The 27,294-nt window shown below is 46.1% G+C and overlaps 1 protein-coding gene across 1 annotated transcript; it reads left to right on the top strand.

Annotated features, from left to right (window-relative positions):
• Positions 1 to 9,897: 9,897 nt before the first annotated feature.
• LOC138120164 (myosin heavy chain, skeletal muscle, adult-like) lies at positions 9,898 to 27,294 on the top strand. Its single transcript, XM_069032634.1, has 40 exons — positions 9,898 to 9,910; positions 10,100 to 10,147; positions 11,394 to 11,636; positions 11,725 to 11,868; positions 11,960 to 12,116; positions 12,681 to 12,708; positions 12,807 to 12,921; positions 13,007 to 13,099; positions 13,229 to 13,292; positions 13,377 to 13,475; positions 13,577 to 13,680; positions 13,767 to 13,905; positions 14,862 to 14,980; positions 15,081 to 15,230; positions 15,744 to 15,914; positions 16,454 to 16,763; positions 16,871 to 16,950; positions 18,578 to 18,665; positions 18,764 to 18,881; positions 19,148 to 19,271; positions 19,710 to 19,846; positions 19,940 to 20,195; positions 20,725 to 20,967; positions 21,069 to 21,245; positions 21,331 to 21,476; positions 21,564 to 21,654; positions 21,743 to 22,132; positions 22,372 to 22,498; positions 22,593 to 22,711; positions 22,979 to 23,175; positions 23,708 to 23,891; positions 23,978 to 24,143; positions 24,315 to 24,439; positions 24,626 to 24,934; positions 25,032 to 25,235; positions 25,516 to 25,641; positions 25,736 to 25,906; positions 25,994 to 26,098; positions 26,241 to 26,336; positions 27,021 to 27,294. Exons 3-40 carry the CDS (start codon positions 11,430 to 11,432, stop codon positions 27,171 to 27,173), a joined length of 5,832 nt encoding a protein of 1,943 aa, XP_068888735.1. The 5' UTR covers positions 9,898 to 9,910; positions 10,100 to 10,147; positions 11,394 to 11,429; the 3' UTR covers positions 27,174 to 27,294.

Below are 27,294 nucleotides of genomic sequence, written 5' to 3'. Positions count from 1 at the left end.
TCCTCCCAGCCCTCTTGCCTGCTTTTGGTACAAAGTTTGCTGTTTGCTCTTGCCCCAGCTCCACAGTCCCTGGTTCTTTGAGACTCAAAGCACAGTGGGCAGAGCACAGCAGCCCCTGCAAGGCTCTGCATGGAGCTGGCTTGAGCAGGATAACCCCTACCTTCACTGCACCAGCTCTTTCTGCTGGCAGTGCAGCTCTTTCCCATTTCATAAAGCGGAATTCGCTTTTGGTTCGTGTTGGCTCTGACTAACAACAATGTTGGCTGAACAGCAGGTGCCAGAGCCTGGCTTTCCCACCTGGCACCTGGAGTCCCCAGGTTGGCTGCATCCACGATTATGGTGCCTGTGTTGGCATAACACACCATGCACGTAGGTCTGGCTGGTTTGGAGGGGAGGATCCTGAGAGCACAAGGGCAGGTTTGGGCTCAGGGCCTGCTGGCAGCAATGCAGCTCTGTGGAAAGCCTGTGGTACACTTTGAGCTCTGCCAATTGCATGCAATAAGAAATAAAGAGATTGAAAGAAATGCACAGCCATGGTCACAAACCCTCAGCTCGAGTTACTGCAAAGAAGCTTGGCCTGTGCTGAGCCATGATGGTCCAGGGAAGCACGAGTGTGAGCACTGCAGTGCTGGGGGGCCTCAGAGAAGCACACAGCCCTGTCCAGCATACCAGTCACAGAGCCTGCCATGCCACAGACCACATGCTGAGGCCCTGGTTCAGTCATCACCAGGCGAGGTGATCCACAGGAACCTGAACCACATCATATGGCACCAAATGGGGGGTAAAGACTGACATTATCACCAGCCTGACCTTTAAGTGAGCAGCCAGGGGTGGACTGTGCACAGTGCCCACACCCATTGTACTGTGTTCTGACAGACACAGGGGATGCCCAACAAGCACAGAGGTGCTGGCAAAGCCAGACCAAGGAGGGTAATTTATTAGGCTGCTGGAAAAATAACTTGACCATGAATGAGGGACTTGTGGCTCTTGTCTGCTGGATGAACTGATGGAGTCTTTGTCTGCAGCAGTGCTGGATGTGCATGGGGATGGCCTAAAAGACTGGGACTGTGCCAAGTGGCCTTCTTCCAGGAGCTAGCATGAGACTGACCCCCAAGGTTATGGGATTGCATTTAGTGGCAGCACTTTATAAGCTACCCAGTACACCCTCAGTCCCCTGACCACTTGTTCCTGCCTGCTAACATTGCTGCTGTGTATCAGTCCAGCTGAATATGGAGTCACAAGGGAAACCAACTTGGCTGGTTGATCCAGCTGGAAAACTCTTCTGGGAAAGTGGTGATTTCTTGTCTGACAGCTTAATGTGCAACTTTTCACAAAGCAAGGTAAATTAAACAGAAAGGAGACATAAAAAAGTGCAATGAAAGAAATCCACACCAGAAAAAGAAAAAGGATCTTAAAAGGATGGGAATAAGTTGGGGAGGGAATTTGTGATGCCTGGGAAGAGGAAAAGGGGCCTCTCAAACATTCCCAATGCTGAGGAACCACTCAGAAATGGAGACCTTCAGGTGGAAAGAGGTGAATACCCTCCTGGATGCAAAGGTTTTGTGTTTCAATGCATGCTTTCAGCAAGTTGTTTGGAGCCTTGCAATACTCTGTGGTATCTCTCTCAGTCTCCTGGGTATGGCTGAGAATAAAGCAGGCAGCCCCAAGCCCTGAGCTCACAGACAGGTTCACACCGTCAGGCAGGACCTGCCCTAAGCACGGCTGGGCACTGCTGATGGCACTGAGGGCTGGCCCTGCACCCCCAGCAAACTCACAGCTCCCTCTGCCCTCACCTCCTGCGCTCCAAGGCCACACCAAATTGCCCCTCAGCCTTCACAAGAGCCATTGCTAGAGGAGGGGACAAGGCTGCAGGGAGCTTTGGAGGAGGCCCCTACCAGGAGGATCAGCCCCATCACGTGTCTCCTTTCATCCTCAATGTCAAAAGCTCAAAATAGCCCCGCTCTCCCAAGACTCCTGTGCGGGGTCGTGCCTGTTTGTGGGGAAGATTTGCTTCCACTAATAGCGCCTGAAGACATTCCTGAGCGGGTAGGCTGCCTTCTATGTCGCAGTGCAACGTGCTGCCCTGGAGGAGCTGGACACTTGTGCTGTGTGCCAAGACAGCAGCTGCTGTTCTTACCCCTGAGAGACTTGGAGCAGCACAGCTCCATTGCCAGCTCAAAGGTTAAACATCAGAACGGGGCCCAGCACCGTGGCTGTGACCATTCCCTCCTGGGATGTGCTGTCCCATGGGCAACACAGCAGCTGCCCAGGTGCTTCCAGCAGTCAGCCAGGGCTCCTTGGGGTGGATGGGGCATCCCCTCTCTTGTAAACCAACAAGTTAATGCAATGCCTGTGGACACAGAAGACCATCTTTTGCTTTGCAGATCAGCAAGAGGCCCCAGTCCATGAATCCCTTCCCTGGTGAGGAAAGCAGAGGCAGGGCTTACTCCAGGAACAGCAGCATTGCAGAAAGTCTTGTCCTCTCTCTCAGCCAAGGTGGAGCAGGAGCAGCCTGAACAGGTCCAGATCAAATAGAGCTGGGCCCCAATGCATTATGTGTGAGCAGCTGAACTTGCTATATTGTGACTCTTGTTGCAGAAAAAAAATTGGTAAGAGAGAGTGTGGAAGGGTAACCACAGAACTGAGTTGGGGTTGAAACCGTGCTGGGGAGTTCAGAAAGTCTCATGGCCCTGAAAGCAAGATGGATGTGTGCAAGGAACAGAAATAAGTGGTAAGATGATAGAGGATGTGGGAGTGGAAGAAATGACAACTCAGAACAGGTTTGAGGACAAAAGGTCAGAAGTCTGAGGGGAAACTGCTGGGAAGCACTACAATGATTATCTGCAAACGACTAACTCACACCCCACTTCTGAAATTATTTGTAAAGCTTAATTTTAGTTTTGAAGAAATCATTTGCCGAATTTATTCTGTAGTTTCATTACTGCTGAGAAGGTACAAGGCGCGTCACTCATGCCCAGGCACGGTGCTGAGCAGAGCTGCCTGCACTGCAGAGAACAAATCCTCAGGCAGCATTTCCCAAACCCAGGAACACAAGCTGTACTGGGAGGACAGAGGGAAAATCCAGACCTTCCCAGAGGGCTGAAGAATTCAGGGACTACTCCCAGGTGGAGCCTGGAAGCCCCCAACATGGCCAGACCTCAGCTCCCCAGGCAGGGCAGGTAGCTCGGGCTGGGGTCAGCAGCCTCAGGAGCTGCTTTTCTTCCTGGCAGAGGGTAGGGGGAAGGAGGTGGTGCAGAGTAGCCCAAGTTTTGAGCTGCTGCTGTGGCCCACCCCACAGGGACCCGGCTTGTCACTCTTTGCGAGCCCACCCTGTGTGGCATATGTTTTATGAAGGATCATCCAAGAAAAAAACCTGGAGCTGTTCTGCTTTGCACAACTGATTTGCCCTTGAGGAGTAGCAGGGACTCGTATTCTTCCCTTGGCACTTCAGATGAATGCAGTGAGCAATTAAATAAATGTTTAGCCTGAACCACAAGGGAATCTGTCTGCCAATATAAAAAAATAAAACTGTTGATAACCTTCGTAAGGATGCAAAAGGAGCTTATCTGCAAGAACAAGTTAGTTCAGAAATGTCACTAGAAAATTCTGCTACGTATCCTGTTGGCAACTTCACTGCAGTGGGTGTCACTCAGAAAATTCTGTGGTAATCCATTGAGTTGTCTTAGCCTTGAAAAGTCTAATTTTCAAAGTGAGCAGATTAATAGAAATTCCATACCAGTATATTTCCATTTACAGCACTGAAATCTGCCCAGAAGTAGGATTTGTGCATCTGTCCCAAATGAGTGCCAACCAAGGAAGGTACCACCTCACTGCTGTCTTTTTTAGGATGCAGTTGCTGCTTGTGCTAATATTATGCACCTAATCCTAGTTCTCCTTCCCTCCCCCTTTTGCCACTTGCCGTCTTTTGACTTTGTCTTACCCGGAGGCGTCTTAGCCTGCCCACCCCACTCCCCTGTTCTGTAACTGGAGCTCCTCAGCTGCTGTGGTGGGTGACAGAAAGGACATCCTGAATGTCACCTCCTAGGCCAGCTCTTCCGCTGGTGTTTGCTGGGAACATGAGGAATCTGATTAAGAGCACAACTCTGATACTCAGTGAAGAGTTCTCCCCCCCAAATCAAAGTTTGCTGCTTTACCTGTCTCCCCAGTGCTCTGTGAGCTGGGCTGTGCCACTCTTGAGGCTCACCCACTGTCACTGAGAGGAGCCCACCTTCAGACACGTGCCCAAGCATAGCTGCTTGTCACCAAGTGGGTTCCCTGTGTGACATCCTGTTGAGAGAGCTGATAACACACCAAATGCATATGTAAACAGTGAACAGATGTGTGTAGATTCTACGTTATGGGATATCCACTGCAGTTTATCAGGGTCTGGGCACCAGTCACCCAGCAAGCTGCTTTGCTTGAAGTAGGGCAGAGTCATCACCAGTAGTGACCTGCCACGTACAGGACTGACTTCTTTTCCCCTTAGCTGTAATGTGTGCTCAGAGGAGCAGCACGTCCATGCAGATCCTGCTCATTCCTGGTGCCCCCCATGGCCCTCAGCACATCCCAGCTCCTGGTCAGGGCATCAGGGACCCCGGTCACCAGAGGAGGAGCTGCAATGACCTGTCCCCACGCACAAGGAGACATCTCTGTCTGTGTTAGGCACCTGAGCCCGCTCTCCAGGCCCTCTACCCACAGCAGGAGGTTTCCTACTGGAGCAGAAGCTGAGCAGCTCTGAGCTCTCTCCAGCCTCCCAGGGCTCACTAGCAGGGTGTGCAAGGGGATCCCTGTTGAAGAGGATATCTGCTCTATCCCATGACCATTACAGGCTCCACGTGGGGGTACAAATAGGTCACTGAGACCTGAGAAGGCCAAAGGCTTCTTGGGCTTCATATAGAGATAGCAGGAATGTGCTTGTGCTTCTGTCTCCTATTACTAGCAGGGACACACAGAACACATTGCCATTTTCAGTACAGTTTCCCACATGGAAGGCACTTGTTTTTTGCTCCATTCACATTGCATTTTTCACCTTGAGGTGGTTTGTTCTCTAGAAGGCTTCACCTCCTGGGTGGAATGTCATGCAGAGGGTGGTTGTCTGGGGAGATTGGGATGATGACAAATGTCTTGGGTGTAAGAGTCTGCCTGTTCCTTTGAACTCACCCAGTACAGCCATTCAGAGTCACACAGACCATGGAAGGGTTTGGGTTGAAGGGATCTTTAAAGACCACTTAATTCAATCTCCCTGACATGGGCAGGGACATCATGCAATCTTATTTCTTTCAATGTTATATTATAGTCAGAAATAACCCACAGAGGTGATGTTAGTGCTGTTCACTGTATCATACACATATTTTCTGAGAAATGGTGCCTGGCAACTCAGAATGAAAAAAACACATTTGTACCACACCCCTGAATTCCTGTGATGGGCCTGGGGAAATGTTCACCAGCATGCAATTACCACTGAGAATATGTCCAGCCTGTGGTAATAAGAGGAGTCTCCTGTATTCTGCCTGCCCTGCTGCTCCTCACCTGGTGGAACTCTTTCCTGATGTGATGTGATGCATTTTGCTACCCCAGTGAGCTCCACAGATCTCTGACTCTGCCTGCAGGTCACGCTGCTCTTCAAGGACTGAAAGCAACCAAAGCCTGCTGCTGCTGAGGACATTTCAGCTGATGCTCATGAGAAGCAGTATTATGGATTTGGTGTTCTGGAGGGATATGCTTTGGTGAGTGGCACAAAATTAACTGGTAATTGAATGAAGTGAAATCAAAGATTTCACTGATGGCCATGGCTTCAGCTGCATGGGAGCGGCCACCTGGTCATGTCCCCAGCCAGAGGGGCCACCTGGAAACTTCCCCTTGGAGGGCCATCTGTCTTGGTTAGGGAGCCACAGAGCAGATAGCCTGAGAGTAGCTCCCAGGGGTAAAGACTGCAAAGAAACATTCATTTTCCTACTGCAAAACCTCCAGCCATACAGGCCATTCTTGTGGTTCCAGTTCATGAGCTTGGTGAGTCTGAACAGGCAGGAGGGGGAGGTTCCCAGTGGCCAACACAGCACTTGCAGGAACTTCCCCTTCCCAGCCTGGCTGCTGCTAAAAAGTGCCTTCTCAATCCTTATCTCTCAGTTAACCGCTGGAATGGGGAGAAGAAAATGCACATCTTAGAGGCTGGCAGAAAGGGAGCAGCTGTCTGATAGCTGTCTCAAGAAGGATCTATTTTCAGCACGACTGAATCCTTTCTCCTCCATGGGGAATGTGCACCTTGGCAACACTGCATTGCTGTGCAGAACAGTCTGTATCCAGAGATGGCTTCCAGCCTGCCTCTTCCTATTTATCTGTGCTGTGGTTTGCTTCTGGTCCCAGCAAAGTTCACCCTGCAGAGATGGAAATAGAATTGACAGAATATTAATGGTTCTCAGGAAACACTGCATTCTTTTTTTTTTTTTTTGCTTTGAGGTGCTTGCACTTCTTTCAACAGATTCCTTCCTGGACAGATTTCTCCTTGCTGTGCCTGGATATAGGAAACATGGCAAAGTTTTCCCTGAAGTAATTTTTTGGGATCTAGAGAGTGAAACTACAGTGAAATCTTTCACTGTAATTTCAGATTAGAGACTGCTTCTTTGTAAGAAACCACTATAGCAGTGTCATATAAATGATACCCTGGTGAGAGAGATGAGCTTTGGTTTATAAATTAAACCAAATCCAAAGCAGATGCTCAGTAGCTTAGACTGCTTTCCAGAGATGCTTATGACAGCTGACCAAACACTTCACTTTTCTTTTCATGAGCTTTATGTCATACACTACAACACTGAATGCTGGGTTATTTGCCCAACCTTTTTTTTGTACTTGCTCCTGTCTTCTTTTCCAGCCTCCACACAGTGGCTTTCCCCTGTAGACATTCACTAAGGGTTCATATACTACCTGTATTCACAACATATGGTCTTACAGCTGCCATTGCTTTAGCCCTAATTTCCATCAAAAGGATACCTTAAAATAGCAACTCAAAACACTGAAGGAGAAGTTCTTGTTTTCTGTGTCTTATTTCGGTAATTCAAAAGAGGAAAAAAGGAAATGGGTATGAATTTAGAGCTTTCAAGTGAAAGTAGTTGATCTTTTAGCATTTTATCTTCTTTTTATAACTTAATTAGCAATACAGATAAACATGGCAGTAAGATTTGAGTCTCTGTGATTCTACAATTGCTGAGGCCCGCGTACCATCAAGTGTTTTCTCTGGTAAGGACAATGTGCAGCTGAGTGCTGGTGAGGCAAAACCCTGAGGTCAGTCTGGGACCCAATAACACAAAGCAAGCACGAAGCCCTGAACCTGGAGAGGAACAAGCCCAGGCACAAGTGAATGGTGGGTGCTGACCAGCTGAAAAGCTGCTTTGCAAAAAATGAACCTGGGGGTTTGGGGAACACCAAGTTGAACGTGAGCCAGCCATGTGTCCTTTCTGTGAAGAAGGTGACTGGTGCCTGCATTAGGAGGAGTGGTGCAGCAGATGGAGGGAGGTGATCCTTGCCCTTGATTCAGCACTGAGGCCACACGTGGAGTGGTGTGCTGAGCTCGCCCAGTATCAGAGAGATACAGAGCTACTGGAGAGGGTCCAGAAAAGGGCCAGTAAGATGAATGAGAGACTGGAGCATCTCTGTCATAAGTGATGGCTGAAAGAACAGAGACTGTTCAGCCTGGAGAATGATCAGGTGAATTGTATCCATGGATATAAATACCTGAAGGTGCACAGAGGATGGAACCAGGCCCTTTTCAGTGGTGCCCAGTGACAAGACAAGAGGCAATGGGCACAGTCTGACACACAGGAGGTCCCCTGTGAAAATCTGGGAAGACTTTTTTTCCTGTAAGGGTGACTGAGCACTGGCACAAATTTCCCAGAGCTGTTGTGAAATCTCCATCCTTGGAGATACTCAAAAGCCACCTGGATTAAAGCATCTCTTTCATTTCTGTGTCCTTCACAACCCTCTTCTGAGATTTGGACCATTTTCAAAAAAGATTTTATGTTCTATCACTGGACTATGGGGACCTACTGACACTAAATTCAATCCCCAAATCACTGGTGATTATCAATACCTGGAGACACCTCAACTCACTGACTACTTCCCGTTCAAACCAGACCTTCCCTCGGCTGCCTGCCCAGAGCTGTCTGCCTGTGGGCCTCACTCCAGCCTCTTGCACAGCTGGGTCCACATCCCACACAGCACAACAGCAAAACCCCAGAAGAGCTCTCTGGGTAGAAGGGCTTTGTTGTTGGCCACTGGAAAGGCAACATCCCCAAAGTCAGGTGAGCTAGCCCAGCACTCCCAGCTATAGAATCACAGAATCCTGGCTCTAGGTGGGGTGGGGTGTGGGGAAGGGCAATGCCTCGCCAACACAAGGTCTGACCCTCCCTTCCCCCACATGCATCCCAAAGTGTCTCAGGACATCAATCTTTTCAGTCTCTCACACCTGGTTAGCCAGGACTGATGATAAATGATGGAGAGTGGCTGGGCAAGTTCTTCTGACAGTTCCCTCAGTGGCCTCACAGTCTTGTGAGAGTCTAAGCTCAAGTCGCTCACTAATTCCTCCTGGATTGCAGGGAGTCCATTCTGCTCCCCCTCCCTGACTAACAGTTTAAGGAGCTGGTTGCCCTGAGAATAACCACTCTTTCTGTTGATGACTGAGGCAAAGAAGGCGTTAAGCACCTCAGTCTAAATCTGACAGGATTTAAATCAGCTCACATGACTGTGCTCTACTCCTAAAGCAAGACCAGTCTCTCTCTCAAGCGCTACCAGCAAATCCCCATCAGCATTGTACAGGCATGTCTGCCACCCCCAGTGCTCTGGTATACCCGTGGTGTTTTGGACTGTCCAAGTGTGCCAGATAATTGTGATTAAATGGAATTTCTGGACTGAGGATGTATCAGGTAGAGAGCATCTGGACTGCATGCTGACATGATGCATTTGTGCAAATGTCCAATTATTTGTAAAGGTATGACTGAATAGAGGATTTTTCTAGCATCTGTAAGTAGGTGTGCTGGTTTTAGTTGGAAGGCATTTCAAGTCAGTTCTCCTTCCTAGGGTTACAGGCATTGGTTAAGGATAAGTTAAGTTGCCAGCAAAAGCAGGGAGCATCTTGCTCACTGTCACTAACCTGCAGATCAGGAGTCTCAGCAGGTATAATCCATCACAAGGTTCACAAGAACAGTTTTTACAGAATCTCCCACTTATTTACAATCTGAAGTGTGTGCAAAGAGGCACACAGGCACATGCCTCTGTGTGTGTGTGTGTGTGCAGACTTCCTGATACCCCTAAAGCTGCCTCACATCTGTCAGAGGCAGCAGCTCAAAAGCCCAGGTAGAAACCAGCCTCTCCCTGCTGCAGTGTTTGGCTGACCACCCTGCTGTGCCTGTCACCTTCCTCACCTCTTGTACATCTGCACTTCTGCTTTCAGGGTTAAACCAACAAAGCTGCCAAAAGGTTTGAATAACGCTAATTTATCTTTTAACATCCTGTTTTATCTATTGTACTACTGAGATAGCTGCAGCACAGACATACCAAGCAATCCATCCCAGGTCGTGCAGTGAGTCGGTGGGAAAGGCAGCAATAAAATCCATAAGTCCTGAATCCAAGTTCTTTAAGTGCTTTGACTAGTCCAGATTCTCTCCTTAACACCCTTGGGAGATTGTTTATAGGAGATGTATTCATATAGCCACTAAGACATCAAAATTTTCTAATTATATCTAGTCATGTCAAATGACAATTATGCCCTTAGTTCAGTTTGCCAGACAATGCTTTACCAAAGAGGGTTTGCCAAAATATTTTTGACCGAAGAAAGAGTAGGCATCTGTAGCATCTGCAGACGAGCTCGTATAAAACGTCCCTGCAACACGTCTGCCCTGGCTCCACAGAAAGCTCCAAGGTAAGAGCAGGGGGTCTGCAGGCTGGCAGGAAGGGGATGGCAGCCTCATGTGCCACAACATTCCTGCTGCCTCTGGTGCTCCTGTCCAGGAGGGGACTCCATTATAAATCAGTTTTCAAGGCACCTGCATGTTTTCACTCTTGATTTCTGTGCAGCAGCAATTTGGGAACTGCCATTTCTGTTTTACAGTACTGCCCAGCTGCCAGCCCACAAGCCACACATCTGGTGTCACGAGAGGTAAGAACCTGATTTACTGATTCTTAGGGACAGAGACAGATCCTTCTGGGTGGGGTGTCAGGAATGCTCACTGGTTCACCCTATATGCAAACCTGGTGGGACTGCAGTAGAAAGTGGTGAGGGTGCCCAAGGGCTGCATTTGAAGCCTCTGACCACTGATGACAGAACAGAAAATCCCCACGGGGAAAATCTTCACTTCTGCTTAACTGACCTTACATAAATCAAGGTGTGCTGCCTTCCCATCTTTGCTATGGCAGGAGGAGGATGGGACCTGATAAGCACAGCAGGAAAAAAAAGTAAAATCCTGTATTCTGCCTAAGAATATATGTTCATTATTAAATCATCTGAACATACAGACCTTCTAACCACCTTCGTTAAGTGCCAGAATTCTCAGCTTTCTTAGATACCCATTTTCTTACTCCAGACAAAAAATATATTTATTACCTAAAGAATAAAGAGGGAATAAATTTTACTAAAGTAGCTAGAGGATTTTCAAGTGCAGTTGGCTAAATTTAGGTACATGTTTAATAAATCATTTGAAGAAATACTTTTTTTTGAAACTTTTTAAACTTTTGAAAACTCATGTGTTCCTAGATTTTTTTTCAGTAAGTATTTATTTGGGATCTTAATATAGCCTTGGAAATTCCAATTTCAATGCTTGAATTTTATTTCACCTAAGTCAGAACTTTGGTACTGAAATTATTTAGGTACTGTAGTGAAGGGTGACAGATGCATAGAGCAAATTAAATTGTGGCAGAATATTAAAAGGTCACAAAAGCCTGCACTTCTTTTTTTTTCAGTGGACAACTTCATTAGCAAAATTTATTAATTACCCACTACCTTTCCATTATCATTTAATAGGTAAATGCCCCACAGATTCATTGTTTTCCAAGACTGTAGGTCACCTACTCTACAGCTTTTCAGTAGTTTAATTTCACTGCTCATCCTTTTAACAAATTCTTCTGTTTCCATTCCTAATAGTGATCTTAGTGAAACTTTTTCAACAAATTCATTCTTGTCTTACAGGCACAGTATTCTTAAAGCACCAAATCCACAGCTCTGAAAAGGTCATCAATGAACAGTTGAAGACCTAGACTACATCCATGAAAGCCTCTTATTTTCTAAGTTGACATAAAATTAAACTTCGAGTTATCTCATGTTAAAATACCCAGAGTATGAAGAGACAGGTTAAATTTTTCCCAAATCTTATAGAATAAATAATCAGTACCATATTTTTTCTCCTCAGAGTTGTCTGCTGACATATCCTCAGTAAAGTGCAGACATGGCCTCTGGAGATGCTGAGATGGCTGTTTTTGGGGAGGCAGCTCCTTACCTCCGAAAGTCGGAAAAGGAGAGAATTGCCGCCCAGAACAAACCTTTTGATGCCAAGACCTCTGTCTTTGTGGCTCATCCCAAAGAATCCTTTGTGAAAGGGACAATCACAAGCAGGGAATCGGGCAAAGTCACTGTCAAGACTGAAGGGGGAGAGGTGAGTCAAAAACAAGGCTGAAGGACAACATTTGATCTCCACTCTGAGTTTTTCACTAACATATGTGGATCTTTTGTTTTCTTGGCAGACCCTGACCGTGAAGGATGATCAAGTCTTCTCCATGAACCCTCCCAAGTACGATAAAATCGAGGACATGGCCATGATGACCCACCTCCACGAACCCGCTGTGCTGTACAACCTCAAAGAGCGTTACGCAGCCTGGATGATCTACGTAAGTGGCAGCAGCAGCTTCCTTTGGGCAGCGGCAGGAAGTGCTGGGCCAGGCTCAGGGGAAGCCAACGTGCTGTGTCCCTTCCTTGCAGACCTACTCGGGTCTCTTCTGCGTCACCGTCAACCCCTACAAGTGGCTGCCGGTGTACAACCCGGAGGTGGTGTTGGCCTACCGAGGCAAGAAGCGCCAGGAGGCCCCTCCACACATCTTCTCCATCTCTGACAATGCCTATCAGTTCATGCTGACTGGTGAGTGTTTGACCTCTCTCACAGCAATCTAACCAAAAAAGCCCTGCTGATCTCACTGGAGCATGTGACAAGCCAGCTGGAACCACCAGAAAGCTGCATGACTGGGAACTTGGTCGATTTATGTAGCAAATAATTTCAAGGGAAACTGACGTAGTAGCATTCACAGACTTAACACAGTGAATTATTTGTACTTTATTGTACAAAATTCTACACTCTCCTACTGCAAAAATAGTACCGGACTCGGTTTTCTACATTTTTTCACTGCTAAGAAAGAAAAGTTATTATTTCTTGTATTTTGAAATTGGGTAGGTACTTTGGTTTCATTTGTTGAGGAGAATTATGTGAAAGGCAAGTGATACACAGCTTGTCTCAGGTCCAGATGCCTCTGAAGGTTCAATATATCCATTTGGGCTTATGCTTAATATTGTTAGAACATAGAAAGGAATTGGGTAGTCTTGGACTTTCCGAAGAATCCCCAGCTTTGGTTTGCAGTTTTACTTCTCATTCAGCTTAGCATTACCTGGGTTAGCTGCTAACACACCTTCCCTTGTTCCGCTTTCACAGATCGGGAGAACCAGTCCATCCTGATCACGTACGTACAGCCCCTGCGCGGGTCCCTGCGGGGCTGCCCGGTGCCAGGGGACCTCCTGCCTGACCACGCACCCTCTGCTTCTCTCTTGGCTCTGACAGCGGAGAATCCGGTGCCGGGAAGACTGTGAACACAAAGCGTGTCATCCAGTACTTTGCAACAATTGCAGCCAGTGGGGACAAGAAGAAGGAGGACAAGTCATCAGGCAAAATGCAGGTGAGTTGGGAAGAACAGACTGAACATGTGGCTTGTCATTGCCCTGTCAACTAAACACAGTCACTGAATAATTCTCTCCCTGCAGGGAACGCTTGAGGATCAAATCATCAGCGCCAACCCACTGCTGGAGGCCTTTGGAAACGCCAAGACCGTGAGGAACGACAACTCCTCACGCTTTGTAAGTGGTTGCTTTGCGTAAAATCTCTCCCCCCACTGGTAAGATACAATGTGCCTGAGCAGTTCTTCAAGCAAAGGAGATGCCAGCAGAACACATCCAGGCTGACCTGCTGCTGCTTCTGCTTAACAGGGCAAATTCATCAGAATCCACTTTGGTGCCACAGGCAAGCTGGCTTCTGCTGACATTGAAACATGTAAGACACCCTTCTGGCCTGATCCCCCTTCCCTCCAGCCTTCCCCACTTCTTGTGCTTGACTCTGTCCTACCATCCTTGCCAGATCTGCTGGAGAAGTCCAGAGTCACTTTCCAGCTCAAGGCGGAAAGAAGCTACCACATCTTTTATCAGATCACGTCCAACAAGAAGCCGGAGCTAATTGGTAGGAGACATCACTGAGCTTTTGACAGGAAGATCTCTGAGCAACATTCAACTATATTACAAGATGAATTAAATTTAACCCACGAACACATTTGTTTTCAGAAATGCTCCTCATCACTACCAACCCATATGACTACCCTTTTGTGAGTCAAGGGGAGATCACTGTTCCCAGCATTGATGACAAGGAGGAGTTGATGGCGACAGATGTGAGTAATGTACAGAACAGGTGAACAGGCACAAGTCATACATCATAAAACATGCAAGTGTTTCACTTTGCTCATTGTATTACCAGAGTGCCATTGACATCCTGGGCTTCACTCCAGATGAGAAAACAGCCATCTACAAGCTGACAGGGGCTGTCATGCACTACGGGAACCTGAAGTTCAAGCAGAAACCAAGAGAGGAGCAAGCAGAGCCTGAAGGCACAGAAGGTATTATCAAACTCAATAATTAACCCTCTGTAAGCTACTATACATGTGGAAGACAGCAAAAGTTGGTCACTGTTGGACTTTAGATCCCAAGGAAAACAGTCATCCAGAAAAAAACAACTATCCCTTGTCCTCAGTACATCAAGTTCCCTGATCTCAGGATTTACGTAACTCATGCTATGAACAATTAATACTTTAAACTTATCTTTATACTCTTTCAAGAATTCAGGAGTTATGGATGTTCCTTTAGTCACACCTTTGTTGGAATATGGCTTGTGATTGTGAAACAGCCCACTGATTCAGTTCTAACATGATAGGGAACCACGTTCCCATGAGCCTTCACCTGTCAGACGCTCAGGGAAGTCAGCTGTGAGAGGTGTTATTTCATTCCTTTGTTGGCACAGGACCTACAACCCCTGTCTTCAGTTCTGTGAGCAATGCCTCCTCTTGTTAAAGGACAAGGCAGGTGGGGAGCACCACTAGTAACAGGATGAAGCCCAACGAGTTTTATGGGACATTAGAAACAAAAGCTCAGAAACGGTTGTAGGCTGTGGATCTGAAGGAGAACAGAAATATTGCATCTGTGTTCCACTCTAATTATTGTGTGGTTTTGATCACCTGAATATAGATCAGTACCTGATTGCTGTCACTGCAGCTCCTGAGCTGCGTGTGTGCTATGCACAGTCAGACTAGCAAGCTTCAGTTTTCAGTTTTGTGGCAGGAGATTTTTGAAAACTTCATTACTTTCTGCATGCTGCAGTGAATAATTTCAAACAGAAATTCTTTTAGAAAAGCTCAATATGCATAATGGCAAGAGTGATGTTGCAAAGATTCCCTCTATGAAAGTCTATCAAAAGTTTTCAAAGAATGGAAATCTGAACCCTTCAGCCTTTAGGGAATGCTCCAGGATTCAAAACCTTTTGGACATAAAATTCTTCCTTCTTCCTCTGGCTTTTCAGTTGCCGACAAGGCTGCCTACCTGATGGGTCTGAACTCAGCTGACATGCTCAAGGCCCTCTGCTACCCCCGAGTCAAGGTGGGGAATGAATACGTGACCAAGGGCCAAACAGCACAGCAGGTAAGAAACATGCTGTAACCTGTAATCATATATAGAATGAATATCTTTTTGGTTCTCCTTTGCCCTTTATGGTAACTCCAGGTGTTTTCTTTTCCTGTAGGTGCACAATGCAGTGGGTGCCCTGGCAAAGGCTCTCTATGAGAGAATGTTCCTGTGGATGGTTGTTCGCATCAATGAACAGCTGGATACGAAGCAGCCCAGGCAGTACTTCATTGGTGTCCTGGACATTGCTGGCTTTGAGATCTTTGATGTAAGTAAGATTTGGTAAGAGCTATTTGGAAGTGACAACTGAATGTTATGATCAATTTGAGACACATTTTTAAAGAAAACATAGTATTATCACATGATTATTGCTATTTGTCTTCTTTAAGTAAAAAAATAACCTTTCAAAGGACTTGTCCTATTTCAAGATGCGCAAATTCAAAGGTACAGAATGGTCCAATCAAAAAAGTTCATTGTTTATATGATCAGGGACAAGACAGCATAAAAATACGTCTATCATGATACTCCTAAGCTTGGGGTTTTTTCTCTATAACTTGGTCTCATTTTAGATGGGAAATATAATTTATCTTCTGAATTTTGTCAATGAAAAAAATTTCCTTGTGGACACTTAATTTGATGCCTTTCTCTTTTTCATAATATCATAAAACAGGCTGAAGAAATGCATGGGAAGTCAAGTTAACTGCATTCCTTAGTTTTAAAGATGAGGTCTTGCAATTATTGCTGCATCTTCAAACATGCATCTTTCTTATTTTATTTCAAGTTTAACAGCTTTGAGCAGCTGTGCATCAACTTCACCAATGAGAAACTGCAACAGTTCTTCAACCACCACATGTTCGTGCTGGAGCAGGAGGAGTACAAGAAGGAGGGAATTGAATGGACATTCATTGACTTTGGGATGGACCTGGCTGCCTGCATTGAGCTCATTGAGAAGGTATCCTTCCTGTTCACATCAGTTACACGCATGGAATCCCTGTAATTACTTGCTCTCGTTTTCCAAAGGGATCTTCTAGGTTCAGGTTTCTCTTGCACTGGGTAGCCAAAAGCTGGAACAGTGCTCCAAATGTTCTTCTCAGAGCTGAGTAGAGGGGAAGGGTCAACTCCCTTGAGCTGTTAGCAGCACAGTGTAGCTGAGGATGAGTTGGTGGCTCTGCTGCAATGGTGTACTGTTGGCTCAAGTTCGATGTATCCAACACATCTGTGTGTGCTCTGAATTCCACTGAATAAGAAGGTAGTTCTCTGAAAAGCACATTCTCAACACAAAACCAAATAATTTCTATTTCTTTTATGAGTTATTTTGTGTTACAAAATGTAAGTATCAATGTAATCAATCCTACTTTTTAGAAGAAAATGTAATTAAATAATAATATTTTCTGATGTGTATCTCAATCTGTTCCATTACTGTGCCTAGGTGAAGGCCATTATTGCCCTGAAAGCTAAATTACAATCTGTCTCCCTTGTGATTTCTCCCAGCCCATGGGCATCTTCTCCATCCTGGAAGAGGAGTGCATGTTCCCCAAGGCAACTGACACCTCTTTCAAGAACAAGCTCTATGACCAGCACCTGGGCAAGTCCAGCAACTTCCAGAAGCCAAAACCTACCAAAGGCAAGGCTGAGGCCCACTTCTCCCTGGTGCACTATGCTGGCACAGTGGACTACAACATCACTGGCTGGCTGGAGAAGAACAAGGACCCTCTGAATGAAACTGTCATTGGGCTGTACCAGAAATCATCTGTAAAGACCCTGGCTTTACTCTTTGCCAACTATGGTGGAGCAGATTCAGGTCGGTTCTTTGAATCCCATGTTCTCACTGATGTTTAGCTTACAAAAAGGAATCAAAGACAGCAAAAGAAAAAAATCTAAAATCTGTTTTATTTATTTTTGATTTAGCTGAGGCGAGTGCTGGTGGTGGCAAGAAAGGTGGAAAGAAGAAGGGTTCTTCCTTCCAGACTGTCTCAGCTCTTTTTCGGGTATAGTAGAGAATTCGCTATTTCTTCCTAAGACAAGGAGTAAACCCACTAATGACTATGGCTAGTCTTATTTTGGCTCGGTTCTGTTAAAAGATTCTGAAGTTCTTGGGCCATATTCTGCTAGGAATAAATCCAGTTAATCTACTCATACTTCATTTCACCGAATGCACAGCTTTTCCATTTTTTCACTTGTCTCAGAATGATGTTTCCAGATGGAAAAATGTCATATAGAATACTTCTAAAATACATTTTAAATATGGCTACAGGTGCACATCTCTTTCTTCAGAACCTTTTAAATCCATCTAACAACATTCTGCCCACTGTTGACCTGTTTGCTCCATCTGTATCTCTAGTTTTTCTCCCAAACTCATTTCTTACACTTGAAATGCCATCATTCCTTGGGTTATACATTTTTAAGATGTCAGATACTTGACAGTTCTTTGTCATAACCAAGTTTTGCTGCCTGACATACACTTCTGCCAGGTGAAATACCTACTGTCTCCTGAGGTATTACCCTTTTGGTCCTTCATTTAGGATGCCCTTCTTTATATAGATTAATTTCTTCTACAGATTTGCTTCATCACCTGGCAGCCAGCACTCTGAAAAAGGATCTGGGCATGTGTGTATATGCCCCAAGAAAAAGAATCATAGAATCATAGAAAATGCTGATCATTGATCAAGTCCAACTCCTGGCCCTGCACAGACACCCCAACAATCCCACCCTGTGCATCCCTGAGAGCATTGTCCAAATATTCCTTGAGCTCTGGCGGCCCTGGGGACATGACCATTCCCTGGGGAGCCTGGGCAGTGCCCCACCACCCTCTGGGTGAATAATCATAGCTGCAGGGTCTGTTTAATTCAAAAATAATGCAAAAAGCCTATCTTTCAAGGTCATAAGATTTTAAGAAGTAATATTGTAGGAGAAATATTTTTGGGTGCATTTGGGTTGCATTTCTGTTATATTTTTGAATTTCCACTATCTCTCTTGTTCAGACATGACAGTGTTTAGACATCTAAAAGTTTTGTCTGCTTCATTTACATGCTTTGAGATGTCCTCTAGAGACATCTGGTTCCCTCTACTAATTACAGGCAATATTTTTTAATAAATAAGTATACAAATATCAATTATAAAACAAGGCTGGGATTCATGTCACCCTACCCTACAAGATAAATCTATAATCTAGAAATTTAAAACTCAGCTTGTTGGTTCTGTCCCTTTTGCTTTCAGTAGGGAAAACAGAAAGGTTCAATGTAGTGTGCTCCATATGACCCAGCCTAAATGCCTACTGCAGAATGCTTCACACTGCCTCACAGGGGTACCACTTTATCTCTCTGGGAACATCCAATGGAAGATGGATATCCTTTCTAATGAAGGCATTCCACTAGAGTCAATGAAATGTATTAAAATTGTATGTTTAAGAGAACAATATTTCCTACAGATTACTCTGAAGAACTTTATACTCTAAGTTAATAACAGCAAAGATCTGTGGAAAGTCAGAAAAACTGGTGCAGAGAGCTTCAGTTCAGGGTTCTGCTAATTTTTGTATGGTATTTCATTTCAGAGGACTTGATGCTTACAGCAGAAATTACATTTGCTAATATCAGCTTTTCTTAATGACTCTCCCAGGAGAATTTAAACAAGCTGATGACCAACCTGAGAAGCACCCACCCCCATTTTGTACGGTGCATCATCCCAAATGAAACTAAAACACCTGGTAAGAGACTTACATATATATTGAAGCTTTTCAGCATGGTGCAGCTCTTCCCCACTGTATTCCAGAACATGGCATATATTTGTGCTCTGCATTGCCAGGTGCCATGGAGCACGAGCTGGTGCTGCATCAGCTGCGCTGTAACGGCGTGCTGGAAGGGATCAGGATTTGCAGGAAAGGATTTCCCAACAGAGTCCTGTATGCAGATTTTAAACAGAGGTCAGACTTCATCCTCTTACTGGATCACTTTGTCCATCTTAAATAGCTTTTGAAATCTAACCTTCCCCTCCTGTGCCTAAAACCATCTCTAAAGTTTCAGTTTAACAAGTGCTGTTTGTTCTCAACTGTTCTTAAGACTCTTCCTTTCCATGTACCTGCCAGTTGGTCTCAACAACAGACCTCTTCATATTCATAGAATCACTTAGGTTGGAAAAGACCCTTAACATCATGGAGTTCAAAGCAAGTCCTTCCATTTTCTTCCTCAGATACAAAGTATTAAATGCCAGTGCTATCCCAGAGGGACAGTTCATTGACAGCAAGAAGGCTTGTGAGAAACTCCTTGGATCAATTGATATAGACCATACTCAATACAAATTTGGTCACACTAAGGTACAAAATCTGTTTGCTTCAAGTACTAAGTGGTTTTGGTTTGCATGGCTTGATACTCAGATACTCGAGACAGTATGTGAAATGATTCAATAGGGTATAAAAAATACTATAAAATAAATCAACAAAATCCTTGCTTACTTAACAATTAAATAAACTGAAATAGGATGATTTCATTAAGGGTTAATTGAGTTCCTAATTTAAGACAAAGTTGTATAATAAAAGAATCAAGAGTGAATAAAAAGAACAGAAAAATGTCTGGCTATTATAGTTTCTCAACTGCACGTAACCAGAAGCTTGGAGTTATAAAAGAGTGTCTGCCACTACATATATTCTTTGTGGGTTTGCTCTTAACTTCCGTGGTGTTTGTCATGGGGGAAGGGTACCAGGTTACACTGAACAAGTACAGATGCTGCACCTCTTTTCATGTTCTTACCTAAGGTGTTCTTCAAAGCTGGGCTGGTGGGCCTCTTGGAAGAGATGAGGGACGAGAAGCTGGCACAGCTCATCACCCGCACCCAGGCCAGGTGCAGGGGCTTCCTGATGAGAGTGGAGTACCAGAGAATGGTGGAGAGGAGGTAGACTTCTCTTCAAATTAGGTTCACTGTGCTTGGCTTATTACTGTGTCATCATGGTATAAATATTGAATATTAATTTGACTTATCTTTCAGGGAATCCATCTTCTGCATCCAGTACAACATCCGTGCATTCATGAATGTCAAACACTGGCCATGGATGAAGCTGTTCTTCAAGATCAAGCCCTTGCTGAAGAGTGCAGAGTCTGAGAAGGAGATGGCCAACATGAAACAAGAGTTTGAGAAAACCAAGGAAGAGCTTGCAAAGTCTGAGGCAAAGCGGAAGGAGCTGGAGGAGAAAATGGCCTCTCTAATGAAGGAGAAAAATGACCTGCAGCTCCAAGTGCAGGCTGTGAGTACCGCCAGTGGGCTTTATCTTAATTCCACCGTGACTATCAGGTTCATATGTACAAGTACATTTTCAAATCACATAGAAACTTCAATTTAGTTCAGTTCAATCATAATTCTTTAAGTGGTGCTCTTAAGGTGTAACTAGCTTCTGTAAGGACTGTGAGGTATCCATGGTCAAAATATTACTTGAGTGAGAATTTTCTATGGTGGATGCTGAGATATTCTTATGATTAAACCCGAATTTATGCAATTTGTTCCAATGATTGATATTTTGAGATAATACCCTGCACAAATATACAGACACTCATGTCTTCAGATAGATTGAAAAGAATTTTACTTGTGTTTAGCGTTTAAACCTGGCTGTTTCAGAACTACCAATATAAAATCAATTCTATATTATATATCAATCTCTTGGAACATGAATCAAATTTTAAACTACAAAACCTCTATCCAGGACTCTGAACTTTGAAAGTAAGTATCTTAATATTTCCTCAAAAAGCATATTCCTAAAAATGGCATCTCCCTACCAGGAAGCAGATGCCTTGGCTGATGCTGAGGAAAGGTGTGACCAGCTCATCAAAACCAAAATCCAGCTGGAAGCCAAAGTTAAAGAAGTGACTGAAAGGGCTGAGGATGAAGAGGAAATTAATGCTGAGCTGACAGCCAAGAAGAGGAAACTGGAAGATGAATGTTCAGAGCTGAAGAAAGATATTGATGACCTTGAGCTAACACTGGCCAAGGTGGAGAAGGAAAAACACGCCACCGAAAACAAGGTATGAGGTAGAACCTGTCACTCGCACTCCAGAAAAGACCTGTCTTCTTATAAACTTTTAAGCACCATTTTCTATCTGTGCTTGCTCCTTTCTTCTCAAAGGTGAAAAACCTGACTGAGGAGATGGCAGCCCTGGATGAGACTATTGTGAAGCTGACAAAAGAGAAGAAAGCCCTCCAAGAGGCCCATCAGCAAACCCTGGATGACCTGCAGGCAGAAGAAGACAAAGTCAATACACTGACCAAAGCCAAGATCAAGCTGGAGCAGCAAGTGGACGATGTAAGCACACAGACGTAGAGCAGGAACAGCACAGGTATGGAGTCCGACCTGGCTGGGAGAGCACTGATGGTCTTGTTGTGTTTAGCTGGAAGGGTCCCTGGAGCAAGAGAAGAAGCTGCGCATGGACCTGGAGAGAGCTAAGAGGAAACTGGAAGGAGACCTGAAGCTGGCCCAGGACAGCATCATGGATTTGGAGAATGATAAGCAGCAGCTGGAGGAGAAACTGAAGAAGTAAGTGTGGCTGTGGGACACCTGAGTGCTGGGCTGGAGCACTTGTGTTTTTTCTTTGATCTCTAACACGGTTCACTTTGCCCAAAGGAAAGACTTTGAAATCAGCCAGATCCAGAGCAAGATCGAGGATGAGCAACTCCTGGGCATACAATTTCAGAAGAAGATCAAGGAGCTGCAGGCAAGTCTCTGTTCCTTCCCCTCCCTTGCTCAGGCTCAGCTCAGGCAGGAGGAGGGCACGGGTGTGAAGGGTCCCTGCTGTTCTCCAGGCCCGTATTGAGGAGCTGGAGGAGGAGATTGAGGCAGAGCGAACCTCTCGCGCTAAAGCAGAGAAGCATCGGGCTGACCTGTCGAGGGAGCTGGAGGAGATCAGCGAGCGCCTGGAAGAAGCAGGAGGGGCGACAGCAGCTCAGATTGAGATGAACAAGAAGCGTGAGGCAGAATTCCAGAAGATGCGCCGTGACCTGGAAGAGGCCACGCTGCAGCACGAAGCCACGGCTGCCGCCCTGCGCAAGAAGCACGCGGACAGCACCGCGGAGCTGGGGGAGCAGATCGACAACCTGCAACGTGTGAAGCAGAAGCTGGAGAAGGAGAAGAGTGAGATGAAGATGGAGATTGATGACTTGGCCAGTAACATAGAGTCTGTCTCTAAAGCCAAGGTACACCATTATTTTTATTTGGAATTTGATAGCAATGTGGTATTTTTATTTAATCTTATATTATTTAATTTTCATCAGGTTATATTGTAAATGATTCCTCCAAATCTTATGTGTATAACTGTGGCTGTATGTACATAGTCCCCAGATATGTCAACTGCACCTTCTGGTCATATTTTCCTGCTATAAAGAAGGCAGGATCAAGGTATTTACTCATTTTCTTATGTGCGATTCATACCTAGGCAAATCTGGAGAAGATGTGCCGCACACTGGAAGATCAGCTGAGTGAATATAAAACAAAGGAGGAGCAGAATCAGCGCATGATTAGCGATCTTAGTGCTCAAAGAGCTCGTCTGCAGACAGAATCTGGTACAGCCCTTCCATCTCTAGTTTGGAAATGGGAGAACCCCATAAATTACTCTCTTGGCTATTAAAATGTTTTCTCAATTGCAAACTTTTTCAGGTGAATATGGACGCCAGGTAGAGGAAAAAGATACCTTAATTTCCCAGCTGTCTAGAGGGAAGCAAGCTTTCACCCAGCAGATTGAAGAACTGAAGCGGCAACTAGAAGAAGAGATAAAGGTGAAGATATTTATGTTACATATGAAATAAATATTTGACATAATACGTTTTCGTGAAGTGTTCAAGACTTCATAAGGTGATCCAATTAGAAGTTCAAACCATCCCCTTAGGTCATGCAGTCTAGACCCTTGCAGTGGAGGACTCCCATGTTTTTATCAGGCAGTCAGTTAATTACTATTTCTTTGGGATGTATATCAGCGTGTAAGTTCCAGTAAGAGAAATTTCCCAGGAAACACCTACTCATTATTGCAATATTTTTACCACCAGGCCAAGAACGCCCTGGCCCACGCCCTGCAGTCCGCTCGCCACGACTGTGACTTGCTCCGGGAACAATATGAGGAGGAGCAGGAGGCCAAGGGGGAGCTGCAGCGCGCCCTGTCCAAGGCCAACAGCGAAGTGGCCCAGTGGAGAACCAAATACGAGACGGACGCGATTCAGCGCACGGAGGAGCTCGAGGAGGCCAAGTACGTGAGCACTGTGTGGAAGGTTGGCATACAGCAATAACAGAAATTTAAAGACACCACTGAGATTTTCAAAGGCAAAAGCCTAACAGAAGGTTGAGGAGTTATATGAAACAGAAAAACACAAGGAAAACAGGCTACCTGACAAAGAGTGCAGGAGAAAGGACATGTATGGGATTGTGCAAAGTGCAGAGGGATAGCAAGACTGCAGAGAAGCTGTGGCTGCCCTGTCCCTGCGAGTGTTCAAGGCCAGGTTGGACAGGGCTTCAAGCAACTTATTCTAGTGGAAGGTGTCACTGTCCATGGCATGGAACTAGTGGGTTTTTGAAGTCCCCTCCAACAAAAACCATTCTGTGACTCTATGATTCTATGAAGACCTTGGAGAAATGAAATAGAAAAAGAAAGACTGGTGGGGATAGGCTCTGAAACGTGTGCATTAGGAGCAAGTACTAAAAAGTATCACATTGCTGTGGTGAATATGATAATCAACATGCAGTTTCATCTCCAGTTAAGAACTGTGCTTACCACTTCACAGGAAAAAACTGGCACAGCGCCTGCAGGATGCAGAGGAACATGTTGAGGCTGTCAATGCCAAATGTGCCTCCCTGGAAAAGACAAAGCAGAGGCTGCAGAATGAAGTGGAGGACCTGATGATTGACGTGGAGAGATCCAATGCTGCCTGCGCTGCTCTGGATAAGAAGCAGAGGAACTTTGACAAGGTCTTTTGGCCTCCAGCACCAGGACTCCTGGCCAGAGCATTCCCCCATGACTGCCACATCCCTACTCACACTTGGTTTCTCTTCAGATCCTGGCAGAATGGAAGCAGAAGTATGAGGAAACGCAGGCTGAGCTGGAGGCCTCGCAGAAGGAGTCGCGCTCTCTCAGCACGGAGCTGTTCAAGATGAAGAATGCCTATGAGGAGTCCTTGGACCACCTGGAAACAATGAAGCGGGAGAACAAGAACCTGCAGCGTAAGTCCCTGGCCCTCTGCTCCTCACTGGGCTTTCTCACAATCAGCCATGACCACCATTGTTCATGGGTCTGTGCCTGCAGGTCTGCAAAGATGCCTGTCACCTTGGTGGGACAGGGCCCTTGCCATTCTGCTCTGTGCCTGACCATGCCAATGATCCTTGTTTCCACAGAGGAGATTTCCGACCTCACGGAGCAGATTGCTGAGCAAGGAAAGGCGATTCATGAGCTGGAGAAAATCAAGAAGCAGGTTGAGCAGGAGAAATCTGAAATCCAGGCTGCTCTGGAGGAGGCTGAGGTATGTGACCATAATCAGTGGTGTCTGCAGTAAATAAATGAGGAAATAGGCCTCAAAAGGCCTGGGGTCCCCTGTATTCCTGCTGGGGAGTGCAGACAGCTGAGATCTCTGGAAATATTCTGTCATTCCCTGAAAAGCAAGCAGCAGGTTTATTGATGTTATCAATGATTGTGTCCACTTGGCCAGGCCTCCCTGGAACATGAGGAGGGGAAGATCCTGCGCCTGCAGCTGGAGCTCAACCAAGTGAAGTCTGAGATCGACAGGAAGATAGCAGAGAAAGATGAGGAGATTGACCAGATGAAGAGAAACCACCTCCGAGTTGTGGAGTCCTTGCAGAGCAGCTTGGATGCTGAGATCAGGAGCAGGAATGAAGCCCTGAGGCTGAAGAAGAAGATGGAGGGAGACCTGAATGAAATGGAGATCCAGCTGAGCCATGCCAACCGTGTGGCTGCAGAGGCACAGAAGAACCTGAGAAATACACAGGGAGTGCTCAAGGTATGTTCAGCAAAGCTACAGAAAGAGAAATGAGATCCCTGACATTTTTGCCATGGAAGCGAACACTGACACCTGGTAATTTCTCTTGTCTCTCCAGGACACCCAGATCCATTTAGATGATGCTCTCAGGACACAGGAGGACCTGAAGGAGCAGGTGGCCATGGTGGAGCGCAGGGCAAACCTGCTGCAGGCTGAAATTGAGGAGCTGCGGGCAGCCCTGGAGCAGACGGAGCGGTCGAGGAAATTGGCTGAGCAGGAGCTTCTGGATGCCACTGAACGTGTGCAGCTCCTCCACACCCAGGTCAGGGCAGGGAGCAAACAGCCAAGTTGACAGTGACACTGGGCTGGGATATACCAGAGGACCAGCAGTACTAGAATGGCCTCTCTACTGCTGTCCACAAGGAAAGGCGTGTTTTGCATCCATCCCCCAAGGCCACACCTGACATTTTGTACACAACCATTGTAACAATACTTCCACAATAAGAGTAGGAAGCTGGAAGGGAAAAGACTTTGCTCAGGGAGAAGGTTTATCATGGCAGGTTATAGAATCCAACTCTTGCTGTGTCCTTCCCATTGCACAGAACACCAGCTTGATCAACACCAAGAAGAAGCTGGAAACAGACATTGCCCAAATCCAGGGTGAAATGGAGGATACCATCCAGGAAGCCCGCAATGCTGAGGAGAAGGCCAAGAAGGCCATCACAGATGTGAGCTGGACATTCCTGACATTGCTGATGATGAATGTACTCTTCCCAAAATATCTTCAGTTCTAAAATGGCTTTGACCTTTTGCTCTGATCAGGCGGCCATGATGGCAGAAGAGCTGAAGAAGGAGCAGGACACCAGTGCCCACCTGGAGAGGATGAAGAAGAACCTGGACCAGACGGTGAAGGACCTGCAGCTTCGTCTGGATGAGGCTGAGCAGCTGGCACTGAAGGGAGGGAAGAAGCAGATCCAGAAGCTGGAGGCCAGGGTGTGTAGGGCTGGGGCTGGGGGTGAGTGAGGCTGTCCTTGGAGAGACATTGGCAGGGAAGCTGCAGGGATGGGCTTGTCCTTGCAGGTGCGGGAGCTGGAAGGGGAGGTTGATGCTGAGCAGAAGCGCAGCGCTGAAGCCGTGAAGGGCGTGCGCAAGTACGAGCGGAGGGTGAAGGAACTGACCTACCAGGTAAGGCAGGAGCTCTCCTGCTCTGGCACGGTTTGCTCACAGCAAGCCACATTTTGCACACACCATCCCCAAGGGCGATTGTTAATCCTCTGTGATGTAGGACCAAGAATTGACTCTCTTTCCTGTTTGCCAACCACTTTAGTCTGAGGAAGACAGGAAGAATATTCTCAGGCTGCAGGATCTGGTGGACAAGCTGCAAATGAAAGTGAAATCCTACAAGAGACAATCTGAGGAGGCTGTAAGTATCTCTCTGAGTCCTTGGCAAGAACCACCTTCACAGAGGGTAGTCTGGCCATTGAGGAGACAAATGTAAGAAAGCTGGAAGATGGCTGTCATCAGTGATGGAGTTCTTCAAATTCTCTGAAAGGGTCATAAAACAGAGTCGCCAAAGAGTCACTAAGAAGACTAAAGAGGAGGGCAAATGCACATAGCATTTTTTGCATTAGAACAACAAAGCAACCTGTAAGGGTCTTATGACTGATATCAGTGCTATAATGTATTAAGAAATTTTGAAAATAACTTACTTTTAGAGTTTTGATAGCAGACAGGGAAAGTGTTGGAAGTCCCCTCCCAAGCCACTTTGCATTATGATTCTGTAATTGTACAGGGAGCCTTTGCCTGTGTCTAGGCATGCAGCAGTCAGGGATGCCCCAAGGGAAGTCCTGCAGCCCCTGAATTTATGATTGTCTGAGCATGGGTTCTTCACTGTGGAAACAGCCCAGCACAGAGCAGGGCTTCTGGCTTCGGTTAAAAGGATTTGTGAGAAGGACTCTGAGGAGATCTCCTCAATCTCACTGTGGGACTTTGTATAAGCAGTGGTGGGTGGAGTTTGAGGGTTTGTGATTTCGCCCAGGCCAAGGCACAGGAGAAATAACAACCCCAAACCCAAACTTTCTTACTACTGGCTCCTTCTCCCTTCCAGGAGCAGCTGTCCAATGTCAACCTGTCCAAGTTCCGCAAGATCCAGCACGAGCTGGAGGAAGCCGAGGAGCGGGCTGACATTGCAGAGTCCCAGGTCAACAAGCTCCGAGCGAAGAGCCGGGAGTTCCACAGGAGGATAGAAGAGGAAGAGTGAGGATGTCATTAGGCAGCAAAGTGACCTGAGGGCTGCACAAAATGTGAACCTCTTGGTCACTTTCCTTCTGCCATGAGTCTTTGTCCCCCCCCCAGTGTCTAGTGAATAAATACTGTAGATC

This window comes from Aphelocoma coerulescens, chromosome 18 (genome assembly GCF_041296385.1).
Source record: "Aphelocoma coerulescens isolate FSJ_1873_10779 chromosome 18, UR_Acoe_1.0, whole genome shotgun sequence".
Classification (NCBI taxonomy): domain Eukaryota; kingdom Metazoa; phylum Chordata; class Aves; order Passeriformes; family Corvidae; genus Aphelocoma; species Aphelocoma coerulescens.
The sequence above is the reverse complement of the archived record's forward strand: the minus strand, read 5'-3'. Positions and strand labels throughout refer to the sequence as shown.